At 49.4% G+C, this 23,677-nt stretch overlaps 1 protein-coding gene across 1 annotated transcript in view; it reads left to right on the forward strand.

Annotated features, from left to right (window-relative positions):
* xrcc5 (X-ray repair complementing defective repair in Chinese hamster cells 5) overlaps positions 1–23,677 on the forward strand; it is a 333,072-nt gene that overhangs the window by 206,329 nt on the left and 103,066 nt on the right. Inside the window, exon 13 of the mRNA XM_038790233.1 lies at positions 11,094–11,221. Within this exon, the coding sequence (XP_038646161.1) occupies positions 11,094–11,221 (128 nt within the window). The remainder of the gene's footprint in view (positions 1–11,093; positions 11,222–23,677) is intronic.

Genomic DNA, 23,677 nt, shown 5'->3' on the forward strand with positions numbered 1-23,677 from the left:
CGAAAAACAAATCATCTTTTGTTGTTTCGGAATTCTTTTTGTTCTCTTCACTTTGGGTGGTGCAGACTGCTTTTTTCAGGGTGTTGTGCAAGTTGTTTTTAACTGTTGGTTTAAGTTCAGGCGTTTTTCTGTGTTCTGAGGCAAGAAAATTTGTGTTTACCACTTTAAGTGTCTTAGTTTCAATTTTCGGGCATTTCCCTTTTAAGTGGGCGTGGTCGGGATGCTCAGACGTCATGACGTCACGCGCAGGAATGCATTGCGCATGCGCAAATCGGCCTTCCTCCTTCACTGTGCGGTTTTGTTTCCATTGCGCATGCGCGGCTTGCGCATGCGCATTACGATCCGCGACCAAAACTTTTTTTGACTGCGCATGCGCGGCTTGCGCATGCGCATAACGATCGGCACCGCGATATTTTTTAAACTGCGCATGCGCGGCTTCCGGTTCCGGCGCATGCGCAGACGCAATTTGTAGTTCTTTGCTTACCGGAGACTGCAAAATGTGCTCCGACGCCATTTTTTCGCGGATTTCAGCGATTTTTCTGTCCCATCTGGACTGGATTTCTAAAAGTTGTAAGTTACCTTCTCTTCCCGATCTGGACTGGGTTTCAGCGTTTTGGCTTTGTGATAAATTCGTGTTATTTCTTCTTTTTGATCTGTACTTTTCATTCGCGATTTCTTGTTCTTTTCGTGATTTTTTAAGTTTTGCATCACTCAGTCTCTGTGCAGTTTGGACTCTGAGCATGCCTTGCTGTTCAAATTTCTCACAGTACTCTTCAAATTTGTTTAGTACCGTTTGTAAGCTGTTTCTGTCTTCACCTTTTGAGTATTTAAATCCATTATAAACTTTCGTAGCTTCATGTCCTTCGATGAGAATTGCTATTTTAATTTCGTCTGAGGCTGCTGCTGCATCATATGCTATGATACCGTAACCGAACCATTGTTTAAACCTTTCCCAGACACTTTTTACATTTCCAGTCGTGTCCAGCTGAAGTGTGAATCCAAGGCACTTCCTCCCATCAGCGATGCCTTCCCAAGTCGAATGTCCAGTAGGAGATTTCCATGCCATTTTGTTCTTTCTGTGTCTGCCACTGAGTTGTCCTGTAGTAAGCGTCTGAAGCCACTCCTGGGTACCATGTGTTGTTACTCGTGTCTTAATAAAGCTCGTAGTCTCAAATGTGGAGAAGATGCTTTATTGTGAGTTTGTTCTCTCTTCAGAGCTGTTTCCTAAGGTTACCTTCAGTGCTCCCAGCTGGCATGTGTGTGTGTGTGTGTGTCCTGCTCCAAGTTCTGCCCTCTGTGAAGTGTGTCCTCACTTCCTGTCCCCGTCTATTTATATGGCTCTCCCGTGCCCCCTCTAGTGTTTGCTCAGTTGTATTGCATCTAGTTAACTTGTGATCACCACAGTTACGAAGATGATTGATGAGGGTAGGGAAGTGGATGTTGTCTACGTGGACTTTGGTAAGGCCTTTGACAAGGCCCCTCATGGCAGACTGGTACAAACGGTGAAGTCATACGGGATCAGAGGTGAGCTGACAAGATGGATACAGAACTGGCTAGGTCATAGAAGGCAGAGAGTAGCAATGGAAGGGTGCTTTTCTGATTGGAGGGCTGTGACTAGTGGTGTTCCTCAGGGTCAGTGCTGGGACCTTTGCTGTTTGTAATATATATATATAAATGATTTGTAGGACTTCCAGTGGTGGCCAGGGAGTGAGTGGTCGCTTATTTGGTAGATCCCGCTCGTGGTGGACCTTTGAGACTTTTTTCCCTGACTTATGGGGGATTTGATCAGCAAAACAGGAGATTGGTGCAGTCGAGGAGAAGAATTCTCCAACAGTGTATGATTTGTGGACCAGAAGTTGTCTGAAAAGGAAAGATCGATGGTCAAAGAAGAGAGTGGAGTCTGCAGCTTAGGAAAACATGGCGGAGGCTCAGGGACTGGGATTGCCAGCCCTGTGGTCAACGGAGCAGCTGCTGGAATTCCTTCAGGAGAGTTTTGCTAAGCAAAGACAGGAGTACCTGGACCCGATTAAGACGGGATTGATCGTTTGGAGCAGAGTTTGAAAGCCCAGGACCAGGCGATTAAGAAAGTGGAAGAGGCGGTTGCTGAGCATGATGGCCAGCTAACTGCGATGGCGGCGGAGATGGAGCTGATGAGGGACCACCATCAAAAGGCTGCAAGAGAAAGTGGAAGATCTGGAGAACATATCTTGGAGGCAGAACTTGAGGATCGTTGGGCCCCCGGAGGGCAGCGAGGGATTGGACGCAGGGGCATATGTGGCACGTATGTTCGAGAAGCTGCTGGGGGAAGGTGCGTTTACTTGGCCTTTGGAGGTGGACAGGGCGCACAGAGCGCTTATGAGGAAGTTGCGGATGAATGAGCCACCGAGAGCGATGGTGGTATGAATGCACCAGTTCCTGGACAAAGAACAGATCTTGAGATGGGTCAGGCAGACGAGGAGCTGCAAATGGGAAGATAAAGAGCTGTGCATTTGCCAGGACTTGGGTGCGGAATTGACCAAAAGAATGGCGAGCTTCAATAAAGTTAAATCGGCCCTCTTCAAGAAGCGGGTGAAGTTCAGCAAGTTGTTCAGCTCATTTGTGGTCAGTTACAAGGGCCAAGAACTTTATTGCGGATTGCCGGATGAGGCGATGAACTTTGTTAAGTACAGGGGACTGACAGGTGATGGAGGCCGTTGAACTTGGGGGCGAGTAACACTGTACCTATGCTGCTAAATTGTTTTTCTCTTTGGCTTTTGTGTGTATTGTTTTCATACCACTTTTGGGGCCGTTTCTCAGTTTTGTCTGCGGGAGAACTTTGTTGTTAATGGGGGATGGTGGGTGGAATTTTCTTCTTTGTGTTCGTTGGGGATTGTAATGTTTTGCATTTGTATGTTCGAGCCGTGGGGGGAGGGAGATCAGTGGGGGATAGGATGATTGGCGCCATGGACGGCGCCTACCAGGCTGGCTGTGTGGGCTAGCTCACGGAAGTGCAGTGGGGGGCGAGCAGATGCTCATTTTGTTGAGGGAGGTTGGGATTGCTATTTTGTTATGGGGGGAGGGAGAGGGAGGGGTGGAATTGTTCTGCTGACGGGAGGGACAGGTGCTTGAAGACAAATTGGAGTTCGGTGAGGGCGGGCCTGAGGAGGCCCGGCGCGGGATGATTTTTGGCCTAAGAGGGATGATGGCTGATCGGCGGGGGTGGGGGAGGGGGTGCCACCCGACCAGGCTGATCACATGGAACGTGAGAGGGCTGAATGGGCCGGGCAAGAGGTTTCCCGTTTTCGTGCATTTGAAGAGTTTGAAAGGGGAAATGGCTATGTTACAAGAGGCATACCTGAGGGTAGTAGATCAGACTAGGGTGAGTTGGGCAAGTATTTCATTCGGGGCTAGACTCTTAAACTAGGGGGGTTGCGATCTTGATCAATAAGCGGGTGTGATTTGAGGTAGGGAGTATAGTGGCGGACTCGGGGGGTGGGTACGTTATGGTGAGTGGGAAGCTGGAGGGGACGCCGGTAGTATTAGTGAATATTTACGCACCAAACTGGGATGACGTGGTGTTTATGAGGCGGGTGTTGGGGACGGTTCCGTACCTGGACTCGCATAGGTTGATCACGGTCATTTAATACGGTTCAAGGACAGGGAGGGTGCCAGCTGTGGCGAAGGAACTAAAGGGGTTTATGGAACAGATATGGAGGGGGTAGACCCGTGGAGGTTCGGATGGCCGAGAGCGAAGGAGCTTTTTTTTTTTCCCACGTGCACAAAGTGTACTCCCGGATTGATTTATTAAATTTTGAACAGGGCTTTGCTGGCGGTGGTGGTAGGTGCCGAGTATTTGGCGATTGTTGTGTCGGATCATGCCCCACGCTGGGTGGATCTACGGGTAAGCAAGGAGGAGGGGGTCAATGCCCGCAATGGAGATTGAATGTAGCACTGTTAGAGGATGAGGGGGTGTACGGGCGGGTGAGGGAGAATTATTTAGAGATAAATGATACGGGGGAAGTTTCGGCAGCAACAGTATGGGAAGCGCAGAAGGCAGTGGTTAGGGGGGAGCTGATTTTGATACAGGCTCATAGGGAGAGGGTGGAGCGGCCAGAGAAATTATGTTCTTGCTCTGGAGAGAGTGCAGCGAAGGTTTATCAGATTGATTCCAGGGATGGCGGGATTGTCATATGAGGAGAGATTGACTAGGTTGGGATTGTTCTCGCTGGAATTCAGAAGAATGAGGGGGGAATCACATAGAGATTTATAAAATTCTAACAGGACTAGACAGGATAGATATTCCCAATGATGGGTGTGTCCAGAACCAGGGATCACAGCCTGAGGATTCAGGGTAAACCATTTCGGACAGAGATAAGGAGACATTTCTTCACACAAAGAGTGGTGAGCCTGTGGAATTCATTCAGAGGAAGTAGTTGATGCTAAAACTTTGAATATATTCAAGAGGCGGCTGGATATAGCACTTGGGGAGAATAGGATCAAAGGCTATGGGGAGAAAGCAGAATTAGGCTATTGAGTTGGATGATCAGCCATGATGGTGATGAATTGCGGAGCAGGCTGGAAGGGCCAAAAGGCCTCCTCCTGCTCCTATCTTCTATGTATCTATGAGATGGATAGGCTGCTTGGGAGATGGGGAGATTAGGAGATAATGCGGATCCGAGGCAGAGTTAGGGGGTGCTATTCGAGTCAAATTTATGTTGCAAGTTAGTCACCGGTATACCCATATCTTCCCAGAAGATTTTGTTTACTTAACACTCAAATAGCTCTGCTCACGGGTCAGGCTTTTATAAGTAGAATAAGTAAACTTTCTGATATCCACTCTTTCAGGTTATCCACTTAACTTTATTTTCAAATTAAAAGATTAAAACTATTTTTTAAAAAGGATATAACTGATCTTTTTCTTTCGATGCTTTGGGCCAGTTGTAAGACCTTCAGGTCTTCCTTGTCATTCATTATTCTTTTAATTTTGGGTCTTCTGATGTATTTTCTGGGCTGCTTGGTTTTTAAAAGTGAGCCTCACAGCCTTTTCTTCTTCCTTCCTCCAGCTCTTTATTTATTTATAGCCGCTAGCTCCTTGTTCGCTTTATGGAGCCGGCCGCCCAGCCTCCCTCCGCACGCTGTTGGCTTTTTTAAAATTCTGCTCCGGTCATCGGCTGCCTTCCTCCCTGGCTGCCTTTCTCCAACTCCTCTCTCACTGCCTCCCTGGCTGCCTTTCTCCAACTCCTCTCTCTCTGCCTCCCTGGCTGCCTTTCTCCAACTCCTCTCTCACTGCCTCCCAACGGCCTTTCTCCAACTCCTCTCTCACTGCCTCCCTGGCTGCCTTTCTCCAACTCCTCTCTCACTGCCTCCCAACTGCCTTTCTCCAACTCCTCTCTCACTGCCTCCCTGGCTGCCTTTCTCCAACTCCTCTCTCACTGCCTCCCAACTGCCTTTCTCCAACTCCTCTCTCACTGCCTCCCAACTGCCTTTCTCCAACTCCTCTCTCACTGCCTCCCAACTCCTCTCTCACTGCCTCCCAACTGCCTCTATGGCTGCCTTTCTCCAACTCCTCTCTCACTGCCTCCCAACTGCCTTTCTCCAACTCCTCTCTCACTGCCTCCCAACTGCCTTTCTCCAACTCCTCTCTCACTGCCTCCCTGGCTGCCTTTCCCCAACTCCTCTCTCACTGCCTCTCTGGCTGCCTTTCTCCAACTCCTCTCTCACTGCCTCTCTGGCTGCCTTTCTCCAACTCCTCTCTCACTGCCTCTCTGGCTGCCTTTCTCCAACTCCTCTCTCACTGCCTCCCTGGCTGCCTTTCTCCAACTCCTCTCTCACTGCCTCCCAACGGCCTTTCTCCAACTCCTCTCTCACTGCCTCCCTGGCTGCCTTTCTCCAACTCCTCTCTCACTGCCTCCCTGGCTGCCTTTCTCCAACTCCTCTCTCACTGCCTCCCAACGGCCTTTCTCCAACTCCTCTCTCACTGCCTCCCAACTGCCTTTCTCCAACTCCTCTCTCACTGCCTCCCAACTGCCTTTCTCCAACTCCTCTCTCACTGCCTCCCTGGCTGCCTTTCTCCAACTCCTCTCTCACTGCCTCCCAACTGCCTTTCTCCAACTCCTCTCTCACTGCCTCCCTGGCTGCCTTTCTCCAACTCCTCTCTCACTGCCTCCCTGGCTGCCTTTCTCCAACTCCTCTCTCACTGCCTCCCAACTCCTCTCTCACTGCCTCCCAACTGCCTTTCTCCAACTCCTCTCTCACTGCCTCCCAACTGCCTTTCTCCAACTCCTCTCTCACTGCCTCCCAACTCCTCTCTCACTGCCTCCCAACTGCCTCTCTGGCTGCCTTTCTCCAACTCCTCTCTCACTGCCTCCCAACTGCCTTTCTCCAACTCCTCTCTCACTGCCTCCCAACTGCCTTTCTCCAACTCCTCTCTCACTGCCTCCCAACTGCCTTTCTCCAACTCCTCTCTCACTGCCTCTCTGGCTGCCTTTCTCCAACTCCTCTCTCACTGCCTCTCTGGCTGCCTTTCTCCAACTCCTCTCTCACTGCCTCTCTGGCTGCCTTTCTCCAACTCCTCTCTCACTGCCTCCCAACGGCCTTTCTCCAACTCCTCTCTCACTGCCTCTCTGGCTGCCTTTCTCCAACTCCTCTCTCACTGCCTCCCAACTGCCTTTCTCCAACTCCTCTCTCACTGCCTCCCAACTGCCTTTCTCCAACTCCTCTCTCACTGCCTCCCAACTCCTCTCTCACTGCCTCCCAACTGCCTCTCTGGCTGCCTTTCTCCAACTCCTCTCTCACTGCCTCCCAACTGCCTCCCTGGCTGCCTTTCTCCAACTCCTCTCTCACTGCCTCTCTGGCTGCCTTTCTCCAACTCCTCTCTCACTGCCTCTCTGGCTGCCTTTCTCCAACTCCTCTCTCACTGCCTCCCTGGCTGCCTTTCTCCAACTCCTCTCTCACTGCCTCTCTGGCTGCCTTTCTCCAACTCCTCTCTCACTGCCTCTCTGGCTGCCTTTCTCCAACTCCTCTCTCACTGCCTCTCTGGCTGCCTTTCTCCAACTCCTCTCTCACTGCCTCTCTGGCTGCCTTTCTCCAACTCCTCTCTCACTGCCTCCCAACGGCCTTTCTCCAACTCCTCTCTCACTGCCTCTCTGGCTGCCTTTCTCCAACTCCTCTCTCACTGCCTCTCTGGCTGCCTTTCTCCAACTCCTCTCTCACTGCCTCCCAACTGCCTTTCTCCAACTCCTCTCTCACTGCCTCCCAACTGCCTTTCTCCAACTCCTCTCTCACTGCCTCCCTGGCTGCCTTTCTCCAACTCCTCTCTCACTGCCTCTCTGGCTGCCTTTCTCCAACTCCTCTCTCACTGCCTCCCAACGGCCTTTCTCCAACTCCTCTCTCACTGCCTCCCAACTGCCTCCCAACTCTTCTCTCACTGCCTCCCAACTGCCTCCCAACTCCTCTCTCACTGCCTCCCAACTGCCTCCCAACTCCTCTCTCACTGCCTCCCAATGGCCTTTCTCCAACTCCTCTCTCACTGCCTCCCAACTGCCTCCCAACTCTTCTCTCACTGCCTCCCAACTCCTCTCTCACTGCCTCCCAACTGCCTCCCAACTCCTCTCTCACTTCCTCCCAACGGCCTTTCTCCAACTCCTCTCTCACTGCCTCCCAACTGCCTCCCAACTCTTCTCTCACTGCCTCCCAACTGCCTCCCAACTCCTCTCTCACTGCCTCCCAACTGCCTCCCAACTCCTCTCTCACTGCCTCCCAATGGCCTTTCTCCAACTCCTCTCTCACTGCCTCCCAACTGCCTCCCAACTCTTCTCTCACTGCCTCCCAACTCCTCTCTCACTGCCTCCCAACTGCCTCCCAACTCCTCTCTCACTTCCTCCCAACGGCCTTTCTCCAACTCCTCTCTTACTGCCTCCCAACTGCCTTTCTCCAACTCCTCTCTCACTGCCTCCCAACTCCTCTCTCACTGCCTCCCAACGGCCTTTCTCCAACTCCTCTCTCACTGCCTCTCTGGCTGCCTTTCTCCAACTCCTCTCTCACTGCCTCTCTGGCTGCCTTTCTCCAACTCCTCTCTCACTGCCTCCCAACTGCCTTTCTCCAACTCCTCTCTCACTGCCTCCCAACTGCCTTTCTCCAACTCCTCTCTCACTGCCTCCCTGGCTGCCTTTCTCCAACTCCTCTCTCACTGCCTCTCTGGCTGCCTTTCTCCAACTCCTCTCTCACTGCCTCCCAACGGCCTTTCTCCAACTCCTCTCTCACTGCCTCCCAACTGCCTCCCAACTCTTCTCTCACTGCCTCCCAACTGCCTCCCAACTCCTCTCTCACTGCCTCCCAACTGCCTCCCAACTCCTCTCTCACTGCCTCCCAATGGCCTTTCTCCAACTCCTCTCTCACTGCCTCCCAACTGCCTCCCAACTCTTCTCTCACTGCCTCCCAACTCCTCTCTCACTGCCTCCCAACTGCCTCCCAACTCCTCTCTCACTTCCTCCCAACGGCCTTTCTCCAACTCCTCTCTCACTGCCTCCCAACTGCCTCCCAACTCTTCTCTCACTGCCTCCCAACTGCCTCCCAACTCCTCTCTCACTGCCTCCCAACTGCCTCCCAACTCCTCTCTCACTGCCTCCCAATGGCCTTTCTCCAACTCCTCTCTCACTGCCTCCCAACTGCCTCCCAACTCTTCTCTCACTGCCTCCCAACTCCTCTCTCACTGCCTCCCAACTGCCTCCCAACTCCTCTCTCACTTCCTCCCAACGGCCTTTCTCCAACTCCTCTCTTACTGCCTCCCAACTGCCTTTCTCCAACTCCTCTCTCACTGCCTCCCAACTCCTCTCTCACTGCCTCCCAACTCCTCTCTCTCTGCCTCCCAACGGCCTTTCTCCAACTCCTCTCTCACTGCCTCCCAACTGCCTTTCAACTGCCGTTATTTTTAAAAAATAACGGAAGCTGCGAGCGCCAGCACATGCCTCCTGCTCAGGCTCCCAACCTTCTCCCCGAAAAGCAATGGCCCCGGCGAGTCCAAGTGCGCGTCTCCCGTTTGCCCAGCATCGGCTCCCCAAACAAATACCCCAAGTCCTCCCAGGACAACACCCAAGGCCCAAATGCCACATTTTTCCATCTTTCATTACAGCTTCTACTGCCGCAGGGGATACAGGACAAAGTAGTCTCTTGAATGGGCGAGAGAAACCGATGTTTTGGCGTTTGCCTCCTTGGTAGCCCACAGACGGACCTGGTTAGCGTGGAGGGACGCGGAGCCCCCGAAATCAGGCGTATGGGTTAGCGACATGGCCGGGTTTCTCAGGCTGGAGAAAATTAAGTTGGCCCCGAGAGGGTCAATGTTGGGGTTCGTCCGGAGGTGGCAGCCGTTTATCAACTTCTTCAGGGAAAACTAAACTGTTAGCAGATTCAATAGGGGGGTGGTTAGGGAGTAAGGGGGGCAGGGGGAGTTAGGTTATTTTTGTTTAGTTTGGGCAGGAACAGTGAGTGGAGGGGGGTGTTCCGCACTGAATTATGTTGACATTTGTATCTTCTTATAAAACCATAAATGCCTCAATACAATGTTTAAAAAAAAAATGTTTGGAGGAAAATGTAATTGGTTTGATTAGTAAGTTGGCAGACGACACAAAGGTTGGTGGAATTGCGGATAGTGATGAGGACTGTCAGAGGATACAGCAGGATTTAGATTGTTTGGAGACTTGGGCGCAGAGATGGCAGATGGAGTTTAATCCGGACAAATGTGAGGTAATGCATTTTAGAAGGTCTAATGCAGGTACGGAATATACAGTGAATGGTAGAACCCTCAAGAGTATTGACAGTCAGAGAGATCTAGGTGTACAGGTCCACAGGCCACTGAAAGGGGCAACACAGGTGGAGAAGGTAGTCAAGAAGGGGCATTGAGTTTAACAATTGCCAAGTCATGTTGCAGCTGTATAGAACCTTATATAGTGGTATATAGTGTTGGAATATAGTGTTCAATTCTGGTTGCCACACTACCAGAAGGATGTGGAGGCTTTAGAGAGGGTGCAGAAGAGATTTGCCAGAATGTTGCCTTGTATGGACGCACGGTAGCACAAGTAGATAGCACTGTGGCTTCACAGCGCCAGGGTCTCAGGTTTGATACCCCACTGAGTCACTGTGCAAAGTCTGCACGTTCTCCCTGTGTGTGCCTGGGTTTCCTCCGGGTGCTCCGGTTTCCTCCCACAGTCAGAAGACATGCAGGTTAGGTGGATTGGCCATGCTAAATTGTCGTTAGTGACAAAAAAGGTCAGATGGGGTTATTGGGTTAGGGGGATAGGATGGAAGTGAGGGATTAAGTGGGTCGGTGCAGACTCGATGGGCTGAATGGCCTCCTGCACTGTATGTTCTATGGAGGGCATTAGCTAAGACGAGAGGTCGGAAAACCTGATTTGTTCTCACTGGAATGACGGAGGTTGTGGGACGAGCTGATAGACGTCTACAAGATGATAAGGGGCATGGACAGAGTGGATAGTTAGAAGCTTTTTCCCAGCCTGGAAGAGTCAATTGCGTGGAAGGGATAAGTTTAAGGTCCTAGGGGCAAAAGTTTAAGGAGATGGAGGAGGCAGGTTTTTTACACAGAGGGTGGTCAGAGCCTGAAACACACAGCAGGGGGAGGTAGTGGAAGCAGATACGATAGTGGCTTTTAAGGGGCATCGTGACAAATGCAATAGGTTGGGAATTCTAGAATTCTCCCTCCATGTACCTGAACAGGCACCAGAGTGTGGTGACTTGGGGATGTTCACAGTAACTTCATTGCAGTGTTAATGTAAGCCTACTTGTGACAATAAAGATTCTTATTATTAATGTATGGAGGGAGTTAACTTTGGCACAGTCTAATTGGATTGGATCTTAGCTGAAAGTTGGTTCATCATGGAATGAATGGTGGAATCATACAGCCCAGGAGGATTCCATTCCTCTTTGAAAGAGCTATTGAATGTGTCCTACTACCCCCTGATCTTTCCCCAGAGCCCTGTAATGTTTTCCTTTCAAGTGATTATTCACTTCACTTTTGAAAGTTGTAACTGAATCTGCTTTCACTGCACTTTCTTGTACGAAAACTGTATCTATCCTCATCTCCCCATTCTTTTGCCTCACAGAGGAACAGTTATCAGCTGTGGACGCTCTGATCAACTCTATGAATTTGGTGGTGGACGATGGAGAAGGAATAGAGGATCTCTTCAAAGTTAATAAAATTCCTAATCCTCAGTTTCAGCGGCTGTTCCAGGTAAAATAAATTCTAAATCATAGTGGATGTGACTTTTAAACAAGAGATTCGGGGTCTGTTACACAACTTGAAAATGGCTAACTTCAAAGAAATGAGGGAACAACACAGGCAAATTAGTTTTCAGAAGCACTCAAGGGGAGGACATGTGCAATGTTAAGCTTCAAGATAAATACATATTTAAAATGAACAGGCTGGGAGTTGTAATCTGTTAATAATCAACCAATAGTGAAATGAAAAGAAAAAAATTGATAAGAAATCTAATTTCGTTAAGAGAGAGACAGAAAATATCAGAATGGAGGTGGAGTGAAAGTTCTGATTAAAGAGGGGTACAAGCGATATGGAGGGTGAATGAAGAAATTACTGTCAAAGTTGCTGCTCAAAAATTTAAAAGTCATGTTCCAGTAATTGGCCTCTAAATTGTGGGAAGAAATCAAAAGAGGAAATGTAGAAAAACATTAGAAAGAAGAATATGGAGGAAATTATTCTGGGAGATTTTAGTTGTCAACTTGTCAATTGGTACAGAGTGGGACTAAGTGGAGTAAAAGGAATGAGATTTGTGCAGTGCTTGCTGCTTCTTCTCCAGTGGGATGTGAATCAATTGACAAGGGAATGGTGCTGCTGTGGGTGAGTTAAATGCAGGAGAGCACCTTGGGAGTAATGATCGTAATATGATAAGATTTCAAATTCTACAATTTGAGTACAAACAATCAAAACACCAGGTTGGTTTTCAGAAAGACGAGTGAGCTAGCTAAGGTAAAGTGGATAGAGAAAGTAGACGGGTGGACAGGAGCCAGCAGTGGGGTTTAGTTCACAATTGAAATTAGTTTTAAAACTATTTTCCTTGGAGGTTCTGTGGTCACGGCCCAGTTTGTATCTGTGGGAATAAGCACATAATTTTAGTCATTGGAGTCTTGTTCAAAGGGTGTCACGGTGGCACAGTGGTTAGCACTGCTGCTTCACAGTGCCAAGGACCCAAATTCGATCCCGGCCCCGGGTCACTGTCTGTGTGGGATTTGCACATTCTCCCTGTGTCTGCATGGGTCTCACTACCGCCCTCGCCCACAACCCAAAAAGATGTGCAGAGTAGGTGGATTAACCACGCTAAATTGCCGCTTAATTGGAAAAAACAGAATTGGGTACTCTAAATTTATAAAACAAAAACAAAACTTTTTTTCGAAATCTTTTTTGAATATCTGAAATTGCAGCAGGAGTAAGGCCATTCGGCCCCTCGAGCCACTCAATAAGATAATGGCTGATCTGATTGTAACCTCAACCATACATTCCTGCTTACCCTCAAAAACCTTTCACCCCCTTGTTAATTAACAATCTATCTAGCTCTGCCCTAAAACATTCAAAGACTGCTTCAACGCTTTTGAAGAAGACCCCAAAGATTCACAACTCACTGGGAGAAAAAAATTCTCCTCATCTCTGTCTTAATTGAGTGATCCCTTTTTTTTCGCAGTGACCTAGAGTTCTAGACTCTCCCAGAAGAGGAAGTATCCTCTCCACATCCATCCCGTCAAGACCCCTCAGGATCTTAAAGGTTTCAATCAAGTTGGCTCTTACACATTTAAACGTCAGTGAATACAAGTCTAATTTGCCCAACATTTCCTCATAAGACAACCCACCTATTCCAGGTATTCATCTAATAAACCTTCTCTGAACTGCTCCTAACGCATTTACATCTTTCCTTTTGAATCAGACCGCCAATACCCCAAATGTGGTCACACCCATACCCTGTACAATAGAAGAATAGCCTCCCTATTTTTGTAATCAATTTTCCTCACAATAAACAATAACATTCTATTAGCTTTCCTAATTATTTGCCTTCTGTGATTCATTAGGACACTCAGATTCCTTTGAATCTCTGAGTTTTGCAATCTCTCACCATTTAGATATGCTTCCTATCTGCTCTTTTACCCAAAATGGAACATTTCACTTCATTGGCCAGATTTTTGCCCACTCATTTAACCTATTTATATCCCTTTGTGGCCTCCTTATGTCCTCTTCACAATTTACTTTCCTACCAGTCTTTTTGTCGTCAGCAACGTTGGCATCAATGCTTTGATCCATTCAACCAATCATTTATATAAATTGTAAAAGGTTGAGGTCCCAGCACTGATCCCTGCGGCTTATCATACGTCACATCCTGCCAACCAGAAAAGACCTAGCCCTACTCTTACTCTCTATTTCCGATTAGCTAGTCAATCTTTTGTCCATGCCAATATATTACCCCCTACACCATGAGCTTTTATTTTCCGCTGCTGGGGAAAATAGTGCTGGGATCTCAACATTTTACAATTTATATAAATGACTTGGATGAACAAAGAACAAAGAAAAGTACAGCACAGGAACAGGCCCTTCGGCCCTCCAAGCCTGCGCCGACCATGCTGCCGGGCTAACCTAAAACCTTTTACACTTCTGGGATCCATATCCCTCTATTCGCATCATAGAACATAGAACAGTACAGCACAGAACAGGCCCTTCGGCCCTCGATATTGTGCCGAGCAGATCACCCTACTCAAACCCACGTATCCACCCTATACCCGTAACCCAACAACCCCCCCTTAGCCTTACTTTTTAGGACACTACGGGCAATTTAGCATGGCCAATCCACCTAACCCGCACATCTTTGGATTGTGGGAGGAAACCGGAGCACCCGGAGGAAACCCACGCACACACGGGGAGGACGTGCAGACTCCACACAGACAGTAACCCAGCCGGGAATCGAACCTGGGACCCTGGAGCTGTGAAGCATTTATGCTAACCACCATGCTACCGTGCTGCCCACGGCATCCTATTCATATATTTGTCAAGACGTCCCTTAAATGTCACTATCGTTCGTACCTGCTTCCATACCTCCAGCAGACAGTTCCAGGCACCCTCTGTGAGAAAAAAACATCCCTCGCACATCTCTAAACTTTGTCCCTTGCACCTTAAGCCCATGCCTCCTAGTAATTGACCCTTCCACCCTGGGGAAAACTTTTGACTATCCACTCTGTCCATGTCCCTCATAATTCTGTAGACTTCTATTCGTTGTTCCAGTCCAGTGTGAATAAACTGACTTTATCCAACCTCTCCTCATAGTTAACACCATTCGGACCAGGCAACATCCTGGTAAATCTCTTCTGCACCCTCTCCAAAGCCTCCACATCCTTCTAGTAGTGTGGCACCCAGAATTGAACACTGTATTCCAAGTGTGGCCTAACGGGGAGACAGTGGCATAGTGGTATTGTTGCTGGACTGGTAACCCAGAGGCCCAGAATCATGCTCTGGGGTCCCAGGTTCAAATCCCTCTACGGCAGATGGTGAAATTTGAATTCGATAAAAATCATCAATTAAAAATCTAAAAAGAGTGACCGTTAACCAATTGTCATAAAAACCCATCTGGTCACTAATATCCTTCAGGGAAGGAAATCTGCCCTCCCTACCTGGTCTGGCCTACATGTGACTCCAGACCCACAGCAATGTGGCTGACTCTTAAATACCCTCAGGGATTGGCAATAAATGCTGGCCCAGCCAGCGGCGCCCACATCCCATGAACAAATAAAAATAAAACGAAGGTTCTATACAGCTGCAGCATGACTTGCCAATTTTTATACTCAATGCCCCAACCCCACCAGTGACGAACAATTCCTGAACTTGGTTGTGAACAGTCTCCACCGTGTCTCAAAGCTCTCCACTGAACCCCTCAATTCAAACTTAATCTCCTCCAGCTGGAGAAATAGTGGTACCCATGTCGATGATCTTATAAGTTCCATCCCACCATCAGACTCACCATGGACTACTTTCCAGAATCGATTGCTTTCTGAGACACAATCATCTCCATCAATCATGGAATCACAGTCATGGTCACCTCAGCACTTTGCTTTACCACAAGCTCACGGATAACCTCACGATGTTCCACTTCTCCAGCTTCCACCCTAAACACATTAAAGACGCCATCCCCTATGGACAAGCCCTGGGAATACACAGGATCTGCTCAAACGAGGAGGAGTGTAGAGACATCTACAGACGCTGAAAGATGCTCTCATACGAACGGGATATGGCGCTCCACTCATCGATCGACAGTTCTAACGTGCCACAGCAAAAAACCGCACCGACCTCCTCAGAAGACAAACACGGGTCACAACCAACAGAGTACCCTTTGTCATCCAGTACTTCACCGACAATCGCAAAGCAGGAATGTTCCCTTCCAGTCGGGGAAGACTTGAGCAGTCAAGGGCATTCAGCCTCTGATCTTCGGCTAAGTGTTCTCCTTCAGGACGGGCGACAATGCAGAATCGCCGAGTAGAAACTTATAGCCAAGTTCCACACACATGGGTACGGCCTCAACCGGGACCTTGGATTCATGTCGCATTACATTCACCCCCCCCCACCATCTGGCCTGGGCTTGCGAAATCCTACCAACTGTCCTGGCTTGAGACAATTCACACCTCTTTAACCTGTGATTATCCCTCTCTCCAGTTGCTCCGTCTGGACTTAGAACATAGACATAGAACATAGAACGATATAGCGCAGTACAGGCCCTTCGGCCCTCGATGTTGCACCGACATGGAAAAAAACTAAAGGCCATCTAACCTACACTATGCCGTTATCATCCATATGCTTATCCAATAAACTTTTAAATGCCCTCAATGTTGGCGAGTTCACTACTGTTGCAGGTAGGGCATTCCACGGCCTCACCACTCTTTGCGTAAAAAACCCACCTCTGACCTCTGTCCTATATCTATTACCCCTCAATTTAAGGCTATGTCCCCTCGTGCTAGCCACCTCCATCCGCGGGAGAAGGCTCTCACTGTCCACCCTATCTAACCCTCTGATCATTTTGTATGCCTCTATTAAGTCACCTCTTAACCTTCTTCTCTCTAACGAAAATAACCTCAAGTCCATCAGCCTTTCCTCATAAGATTTTCCCTCCATACCAGGCAACATCCTAGTAAATCTCCTCTGCACCCGTTCCAAAGCTTCCACGTCCTTCCTATAATGAGGCGACCAGAACTGTACGCAATACTCCAAATGCGGCCGTACTAGAGTTTTGTACAACTGCAACATGACCTCATGGCTCCGGAACTCAATCCCTCTACCAATAAAGGCCAACACACCATAGGCCTTCTTCACAACCCTATCAACCTGTGTGGCAACTTTCAGGGATCTATGTACATGGACACCGAGATCCCTCTGCTCATCCACACTACCAAGAATTTTACCATTAGCCAAATATTCCGCATTCCTGTTATTCTTTCCAAAGTGAATCACCTCACACTTCTCCACATTAAACTCCATTTGCCACCTCTCAGCCCAGCTCTGCAGCTTATCTATGTCCCTCTGTAACCTGCAACATCCCTTCCGCACTGTCTACAACTCCACCGACTTCAGTGTCGTCTGCAAATTTACTCACCCATCCTTCTGCGCCCTCCTCTAGGTCATTTATAAAAATGACAAACAGCAACGGCCCCAGAACAGATCCTTGTGGTACGCCACTCGTAACTGAACTCCATTCTGAACATTTCCCATCAACTACCACTCTCTGTCTTCTTTCAACTAGCCAATTTCTGATCCACATCTCTAAATCACCCTCAATCTCCAGCCTCCGTATTTTCTGCAATAGCCGACCGTGGGGAACCTTATCAAACGCTTTACTGAAATCCATATACACCACATCAACTGCTCTACCCTCGTCTACCTGTTCAGTCACCTTCTCAAAGAACTCGATAAGGTTTGTGAGGCATGACCTACCCTTCTCAAAACCATGCTGACTATCCCTAATCATATTATTCCTATCTAGATGATTATAAATCGTATCTTTTATAATCCTCTCCAAGACCTTACCCACCACAGACGTTAGGCTCACCGGCCTATAGTTACCGGGGTTATCTCTACTCCCCTTCTTGAACAAAGGGACCACATTTGCTATCCTCCAGTCCTCTGGCACTATTCCTGTAGCCAATGATGACCTAAAAATCAAAGCCAAAGGCTCAGCAATCTCTTCCCTGGCTTCCCAGAGAATCCTAGGATAAATCCCATCCGGCCCCGGGGACTTATCTATTTTCACCTTGTCCAGAATTGCCAACACTTCTTCCCTACGCACCTCAATGCCATCTATTCTAATAGCCTGGGTCTCAGCATTCTCCTCCACAATATTATCTTTTTCTTGAGTGAATACTGACGAAAAGTATTCATTTAGTATCTCGCTTATCTCCTCAGCCTCCACACACAACTTCCCACCACTGTCCTTGACTGGCCCTACTCTTACCCTAGTCATTCTTTTATTCCTGACATACCTATAGAAAGCTTTTAGGTTTTCCTTGATCCGACCTGCCAAAGACTTCTCATGTCCCCTCCTTGCTCGTCTCAGCTCTCTCTTTAGATCCTTCCTCGCTTCCTTGTAACTATCAAGCGCCCCAACTGAAACTTCATGCATCATCTTCACATAGGCCTCCTTCTTCCTCTTAACAAGAGATTCCACTTCTTTGGTAAACCACGGTTCCCTCGCTCGACCCCTTCCTCCCTGCCTGACTGGTACGTACTTATCAAGAACATGCAATAGCTGTTCCTTGAACAAGTTCCACATATCCAGTGTGCCCAACCCTTGCAGCCTACTTCTCCAACCAACACATCCTAAGTCATGTCTAATGGCATCATAATTGCCCTTCCCCCAGCTATAACTCTTGCCCTGCGGGGTATACTTATCCCTTTCCATCACTAACGTAAAGGTCACCGAATTATGGTCACTGTTTCCAAAGTGCTCACCTACCTCCAGATCTAACACCTGGCCTGGTTCATTACCCAAAACCAAATCCAATGTGGCCTCTGCGGTTCCTCTCCAACATCGCCTTCTTCACCCGCGGGGATTTTCCTGCCCAGACAAAGCTCATGATCAGCCCGTTAACTCTTTTGAAGAAGGACTGTGGGATAAAGATCGGGAGGCACTGAAAAATAATCAAAAATCGAGGGAGGATTGTCATCTTTACAGTCTGCACCCTCCCTGCCAGCGACAGCGGGAGTGCATCCCATCTCCGAAACTCTCCCTTCATTTGCTCCACCACCCTGGCCAAATTTAACTTATGCAGCCTGCCCCAGTCTCGTGCCACCTGGATTCCCAAATACCGGAAATTTTCCTCAACCAGCCTAAATGGTAGCCCTCTCAATCTGTTCTCCTGGCCCCTTGCCTGGACCACAAACATTTCACTCTTGACCGTATTTAATTTGTATCCTGAGAACTGGCCGAACTTCCTCAGCATTCCCAGTATAGTTCCCATCCCGGCCACTGGGTCCGACACATACAGGAGCAGGTCGTCTGCATAAAGAGAAACCTATGTTCCACCCCGCCCCTCACCATCCCCTTCCAACCCTCTGCGGCTCTCAGCGCAATCGCCGGCGGCTCTATGGCCAGCGCAAACAGCAGCGGGGAGAGCGGGCAGCCCTGTCTGGTCCCTCGGTGCAACCTAAAATACTCTGACACTTATCTGTTGGTCCTGACGCTGGCCCTCGGGGCCTGATATAATAGTTTGATCCAATCCACCAATCCCTCCCCGAACCCAAACCGTCCGAGCACCTCCCATAGATAGTCCCACTCCACCCGGTCAAAGGCCTTCTCGGCGCCCATTGCCACCACTACCTCCACCTCCCTACTCACGGGGGGCATTATTATCACATTAAGTAATCTTCTCAGGTTGGCCGCCAGCTGCCTACCTTTCACAAACCCCGTTTGATCCTCTCCAATCACCTCCGGTACACAGTCCTCCATTCTACCCGCCAGTACCTTTGCCAGGAGCTTGGCGTCTACATTAATCAGGGAGATTGGCCTGTAGGACCCGCACACCTCCGGGTCTTTACCCCGCTTCAATATCAGAGATATGGTGGCTTGTGACATTGTCGGCGGCAGGGTCCCTCTGTCCCTTGCCTCATTGAAAACCCTCGCCAAGACCGGGCCCACCAGCTCAGAGAACTTCCTATAAAACTCTACTGGGTATCCATCCGGCCCCGGGGACTTCCCCGACTGCATGGCCTTAAAGCCCCCCAATACCTCCTCTACTCTAATCGGGGCCCCCAGCTCTTCCACTCGCCCCCCACCTACTGTTGGGAATGTTAACCCGTCCAGAAACCTTTTCATCCCCTCCGGTTCTTCCAGCGGCTCCGAAGTATACAGCTTACGATAGAAGTCCCGGAATACCTTATTCAATTCTGCCGGGTCCTCCACTTTGCGCGCCCCCCCCCCCCCCCGTCTCTCACTCTACCTATTTCCCTGGCCGCCTCCCTCCTCCTGAGTTAGAACATAGAACATAGAACACTACAGCGCAGTACGGGCCCTTCGGCCATCGATGTTGCGCCGACCTGTGAAACCATCTGAAGCCTATCTGACCAACACTATTCCATTTTCATCCATATGTCTATCCAGTGACCACTTAAATGCCCTTAAAGTTGGCGAGTCTACTACTGTTGCAGGCAGGGCGTTCCACACCCCTACTACTCTCTGAGTAAAGAAACTGCCTCTGACATCTGTCCTATATCTATCACCCCTCAATTTAAAGCTATGTCCCCTCGTGTTGGTCATCACCATCCGAGGAAAAAGACTCTCACTGTCCACCCTATCTAACCCTCTGACTATCTTATATGTCTCTATTAAGTCACCTCTCAGCCTTCTCCTCTCTAACGAAAACAACCTCAATTCCCTGAGCCTTTCCTCGTAAGACCTACCCTCCATACCAGGCAACATCCTAGTAATCTCCTCTGAACCCTTTCCAAAGCTTCCACATCCTCCCTATAATGTGGTGACCAGAACTGCACGCAGTACTCCAGGTGCGGCCGCACCAGAGTTATGTACAGCTGCAGCATGACCTTGTGGTTCCGAAACTCAATCCCCCTGCTTATAAAGGCTAGCACACCATATGCCTTCTTAACAGCCCTATTAACCTGGGTGGCAACTTTCAGGGATTTATGTACCTGGATGTCGAGATCTCTCTGTTCATCTACACTACCAAGAATCTTGCCATTAGCCCAGTACTCTGCGTTCCTGTTACTCCTTCCAAAGTGAACCACCTCACACTTTTCCGCATTAAACTCCATCTGCCACCTCTCAGCCCAGCTCTGCAGCTTATCTATGTCCCTTTGTATCCTATAACATCCTTCAGCACTATCCACAACTCCACCGACCTTTGTGTCATCTGCAAATTTACTAACCCATCCTTCTACACCCTCTTCCAGGTCATTTATAAAAATGACAAACAGCAGTGGCCCCAAAACAGATCCTTGCGGTACACCACTAGTAACTGAACTCCAGGATGAACATTTGCCATCAAAGTTGCTGCGCTAACAGTCTGCTAGCCTTTTCCCCATGCTCGTACACCACTCCCCTCGCCTTCCTAAGCTGTTCCACGGCCCTGCTCGTGGATAGTGCCCCCAGTTCCGCCTGTAGTCTCTGCCTCTCCCTGAGTAAACCCTCCCCCGGGGACTCCGCGTGCTCTTCATCTATCCAACCCATTTCCCTGACCAATCTATCCATCTCTGCCCTGTCTGCCTTGGCTCTGTGGGCCCCAATTTAAATCAGCTCCCCCCGCACTACTGCCTTTAGCACCTCCCACAGGGTCACCGCTGAGACCTCCCCCGTGTCATTCACCTACAGGTAATTTTGCATACATCTCTGAAGCCTCTCGCAGATCCCCTCCTCCGACAGCAGTCCCACATCTAGCCTCCATTGCGGGCGTTGATAGCTCGCTCCCCCGAACTGCAGGTCCACCCAATGCGGGGCATGGTCTGAAATGGTAATTGCTGAATATTCCGTGTTCTTTACCTCCCACATACAGTCCCTGCTTAGTACAAAGAAATCTATCCTGGAATATACTTTATGGACGTGCGAGTAAAACGAGTAGCCCCTTCCTGTTGGCTGTCTATCTCTCCAGGGGTCCACTGCCCCCATTTGCTCCATAAACCCTTCAGCTCCCTTGCCATTGCTGAGAGTCTACCCGTTCTGGGACACGACCGATCCAAAGTCGGGTCAAGGACCATGTTAAAGTCCCCTCCCATTATTAGCCTGCGAGAATCCAGGTCCGGGATCTTCCCCAGCACTCTTTTAATGAAGTCCACATCATCCCAGTTCGGGGCATATATATTCACCAGCACCACTCTTCTCCCCTCCAGTCTGCCCCGTACCATCAGGTATCTGCCCTCCCTGTCTGCGGATATGCCCTCTGCCTCAAATTGCACGCGCTTGTTGATCATGATTGCCACCCCTCTGGACTTCGAGTCCAAGTCCGAGTGGAAGACCTGGCTAATCCAGCCCTTCCTTAGCCTGGTCTGGTCAGACACTTTCAGATGTGTCTCCTGCAACATAATTACGTCCGCCCTCAGGGCCCACAAGTGCGCGAACACCCGCGCCCTCTTAACTGGCCCATTCAGTCCCTTGACGTTCCAGGTGATCAGCCTGGTCGGGGGGCACATCCCCACCCCGCCGGTCAGCCATAGCCTTTCTCGGGCCGGCCCCTGGCCCGTGCGTCGCGCCATTCCTGGCCCGCCCTCTGGCTGCCTCCACCCTCGACCTCCTTTCCAGTGCCTATTTCAAGTCCCTCCCCCGTCAGCAGAACAACCCCCCCCCAACCCACCTATGCCTTCTTAACAGCCCTATTAACCTGGGTGGCAACTTTCAGGGATTTATGTACCTGGATGCCGAGATCTCTCTGTTCATCTACACTACCAAGAATCTTGCCATTAGCCCAGTACTCTGCATTCCTGTTACTCCTTCCAAAGTGAACCACCTCACACTTTTCTGCATTAAACTCCATCTGCCACCTCTCAGCCCAGCTCTGCAGCTTATCTATGTCCCTCTGTATCCTATAACATCCTTCAGCACTATCCACAACTCCACCGACCTTCGTGTCATCTGCAAATTTACTAACCCATCCTTCTACACCCGCGCCCTCTTAACTGACGTTCCAAGTGATCAGCCTGGTCGGGGGGCACATCCACACCCCCCAAAGCGAGCACTTTTCCAGGATACTCATCCGGAGTGAGACTCATCCAGAGTGGGGGATTGAAACTTGGTAATTTGGTGCAGTGAGGTAATTCGGTGCAGAGTGTGAGGAGGTGCTTTTTAACCCTGGTAAGTGACTGGTAAGTAGTTTCTCTTTTTCTTTTCATTGTCTAATTTATTTATTTTTTATTTTGAAATTCTAGTTGTTTAAGTTTACCAAAGGTTTAAGACATGGCAGGAGATCCCAGACCCGTGTCATGCTCCTCATGTGCGATGTGGGAGCTCAGGGACACGTCCACTGTCCCTGGCTCCTTCACGTGCAAGAAGTGTGTTCAGTTGCAGCTCTTGTTAGACCGCATGACGGCTCTGGAGCTGCGGATGGACTCACTTTGGAGCATCCGCGATGCTGAGGAGGTCGTGGATAGCACGTTTAGCGAATTGGTCACACCGCAGGTGAAGGTTACTGAGGGAGATAGAAAATGGGTGACCAAAAGAAAGAGCAAGAGTAGGAAGGCAGTGCAGGTGTCCCCTGCGGTCATCTCCCTGCAAAACAGATATACCGCTTTGGATACTGTTGAGGGAGATGGCTTACCAGGGGAAGGCAGCAGCAGCCAGATTCATGGCACCGTGGCTGGCTCTGCTGCACAGCAGGGCAGGAAGAAAAATGGCAGGGCTATAGTGATAGGGGACTCGATCGTAAGGGGAATAGACAGGCGGTTCTGTGGACGCAATCAAGACTCCAGGATGGTATGTTGCCTCCCTGGTGCAAGGGTCAAGGATGTCTCGGAGCGGCTGCAGGACATTCTGGGGGGGGAGGGTGAACAGCCAGCTGTCGTGGTGCACATAGGCACCAACGATATAGGTAAAAAACGGGATGAGGTCCTACAAGCGGAATTCAGGGAGTTAGGAGTTAAACTAAAAAGTAGGACCTCAAAGGTAGTAATCTCAGGATTGCTACCAGTGCCATGAGCTAGTCAGAGTAGGAATGTCAGGATAGATAGGATGAATGCGTGGCTCGAGAGATGGTGCAAGAGGGAGGGATTCAAATTCCTGGGGCATTGGGACCGGTTCTGGGGGAGGTGGGACCAGTACAAACCGAACGGTCTGCACCTGGGCAGGACTGGAACCGATGTCCTATGGGGGGGGTGTTTTCTAGAGCTGTTGGGGAGGGTTTAAACTAATGTGGCGGGGGATGGGAACCGATGCAGGAAGTTGGAAGGTAGTAAAACAGGGACAGAAGCAAAAGAAAGTAAGGGGAAAAGTGCAAGGCAGAGAAGACATAGTCATAAATCTAAAAGGGCGACAGTACAAGGTACAGTGACTGAGGGGAGCACAGTGAATAGGCCCAGTAATAACAAAAGGAATAAAACTGGAGATGTTAAGATTCAAAACAGAGGTAAAAAAACCAACATAAGTGTACTTTACCTGAATGCTCGTAGTATTCGGAATAAAGTAAATGAGTTGATGGCACAAATCATCGTAAATGA

The sequence above is a fragment of the Scyliorhinus canicula genome, chromosome 2 (assembly GCF_902713615.1).
Source record: "Scyliorhinus canicula chromosome 2, sScyCan1.1, whole genome shotgun sequence".
Taxonomy (NCBI): Eukaryota; Metazoa; Chordata; class Chondrichthyes; order Carcharhiniformes; family Scyliorhinidae; genus Scyliorhinus; species Scyliorhinus canicula.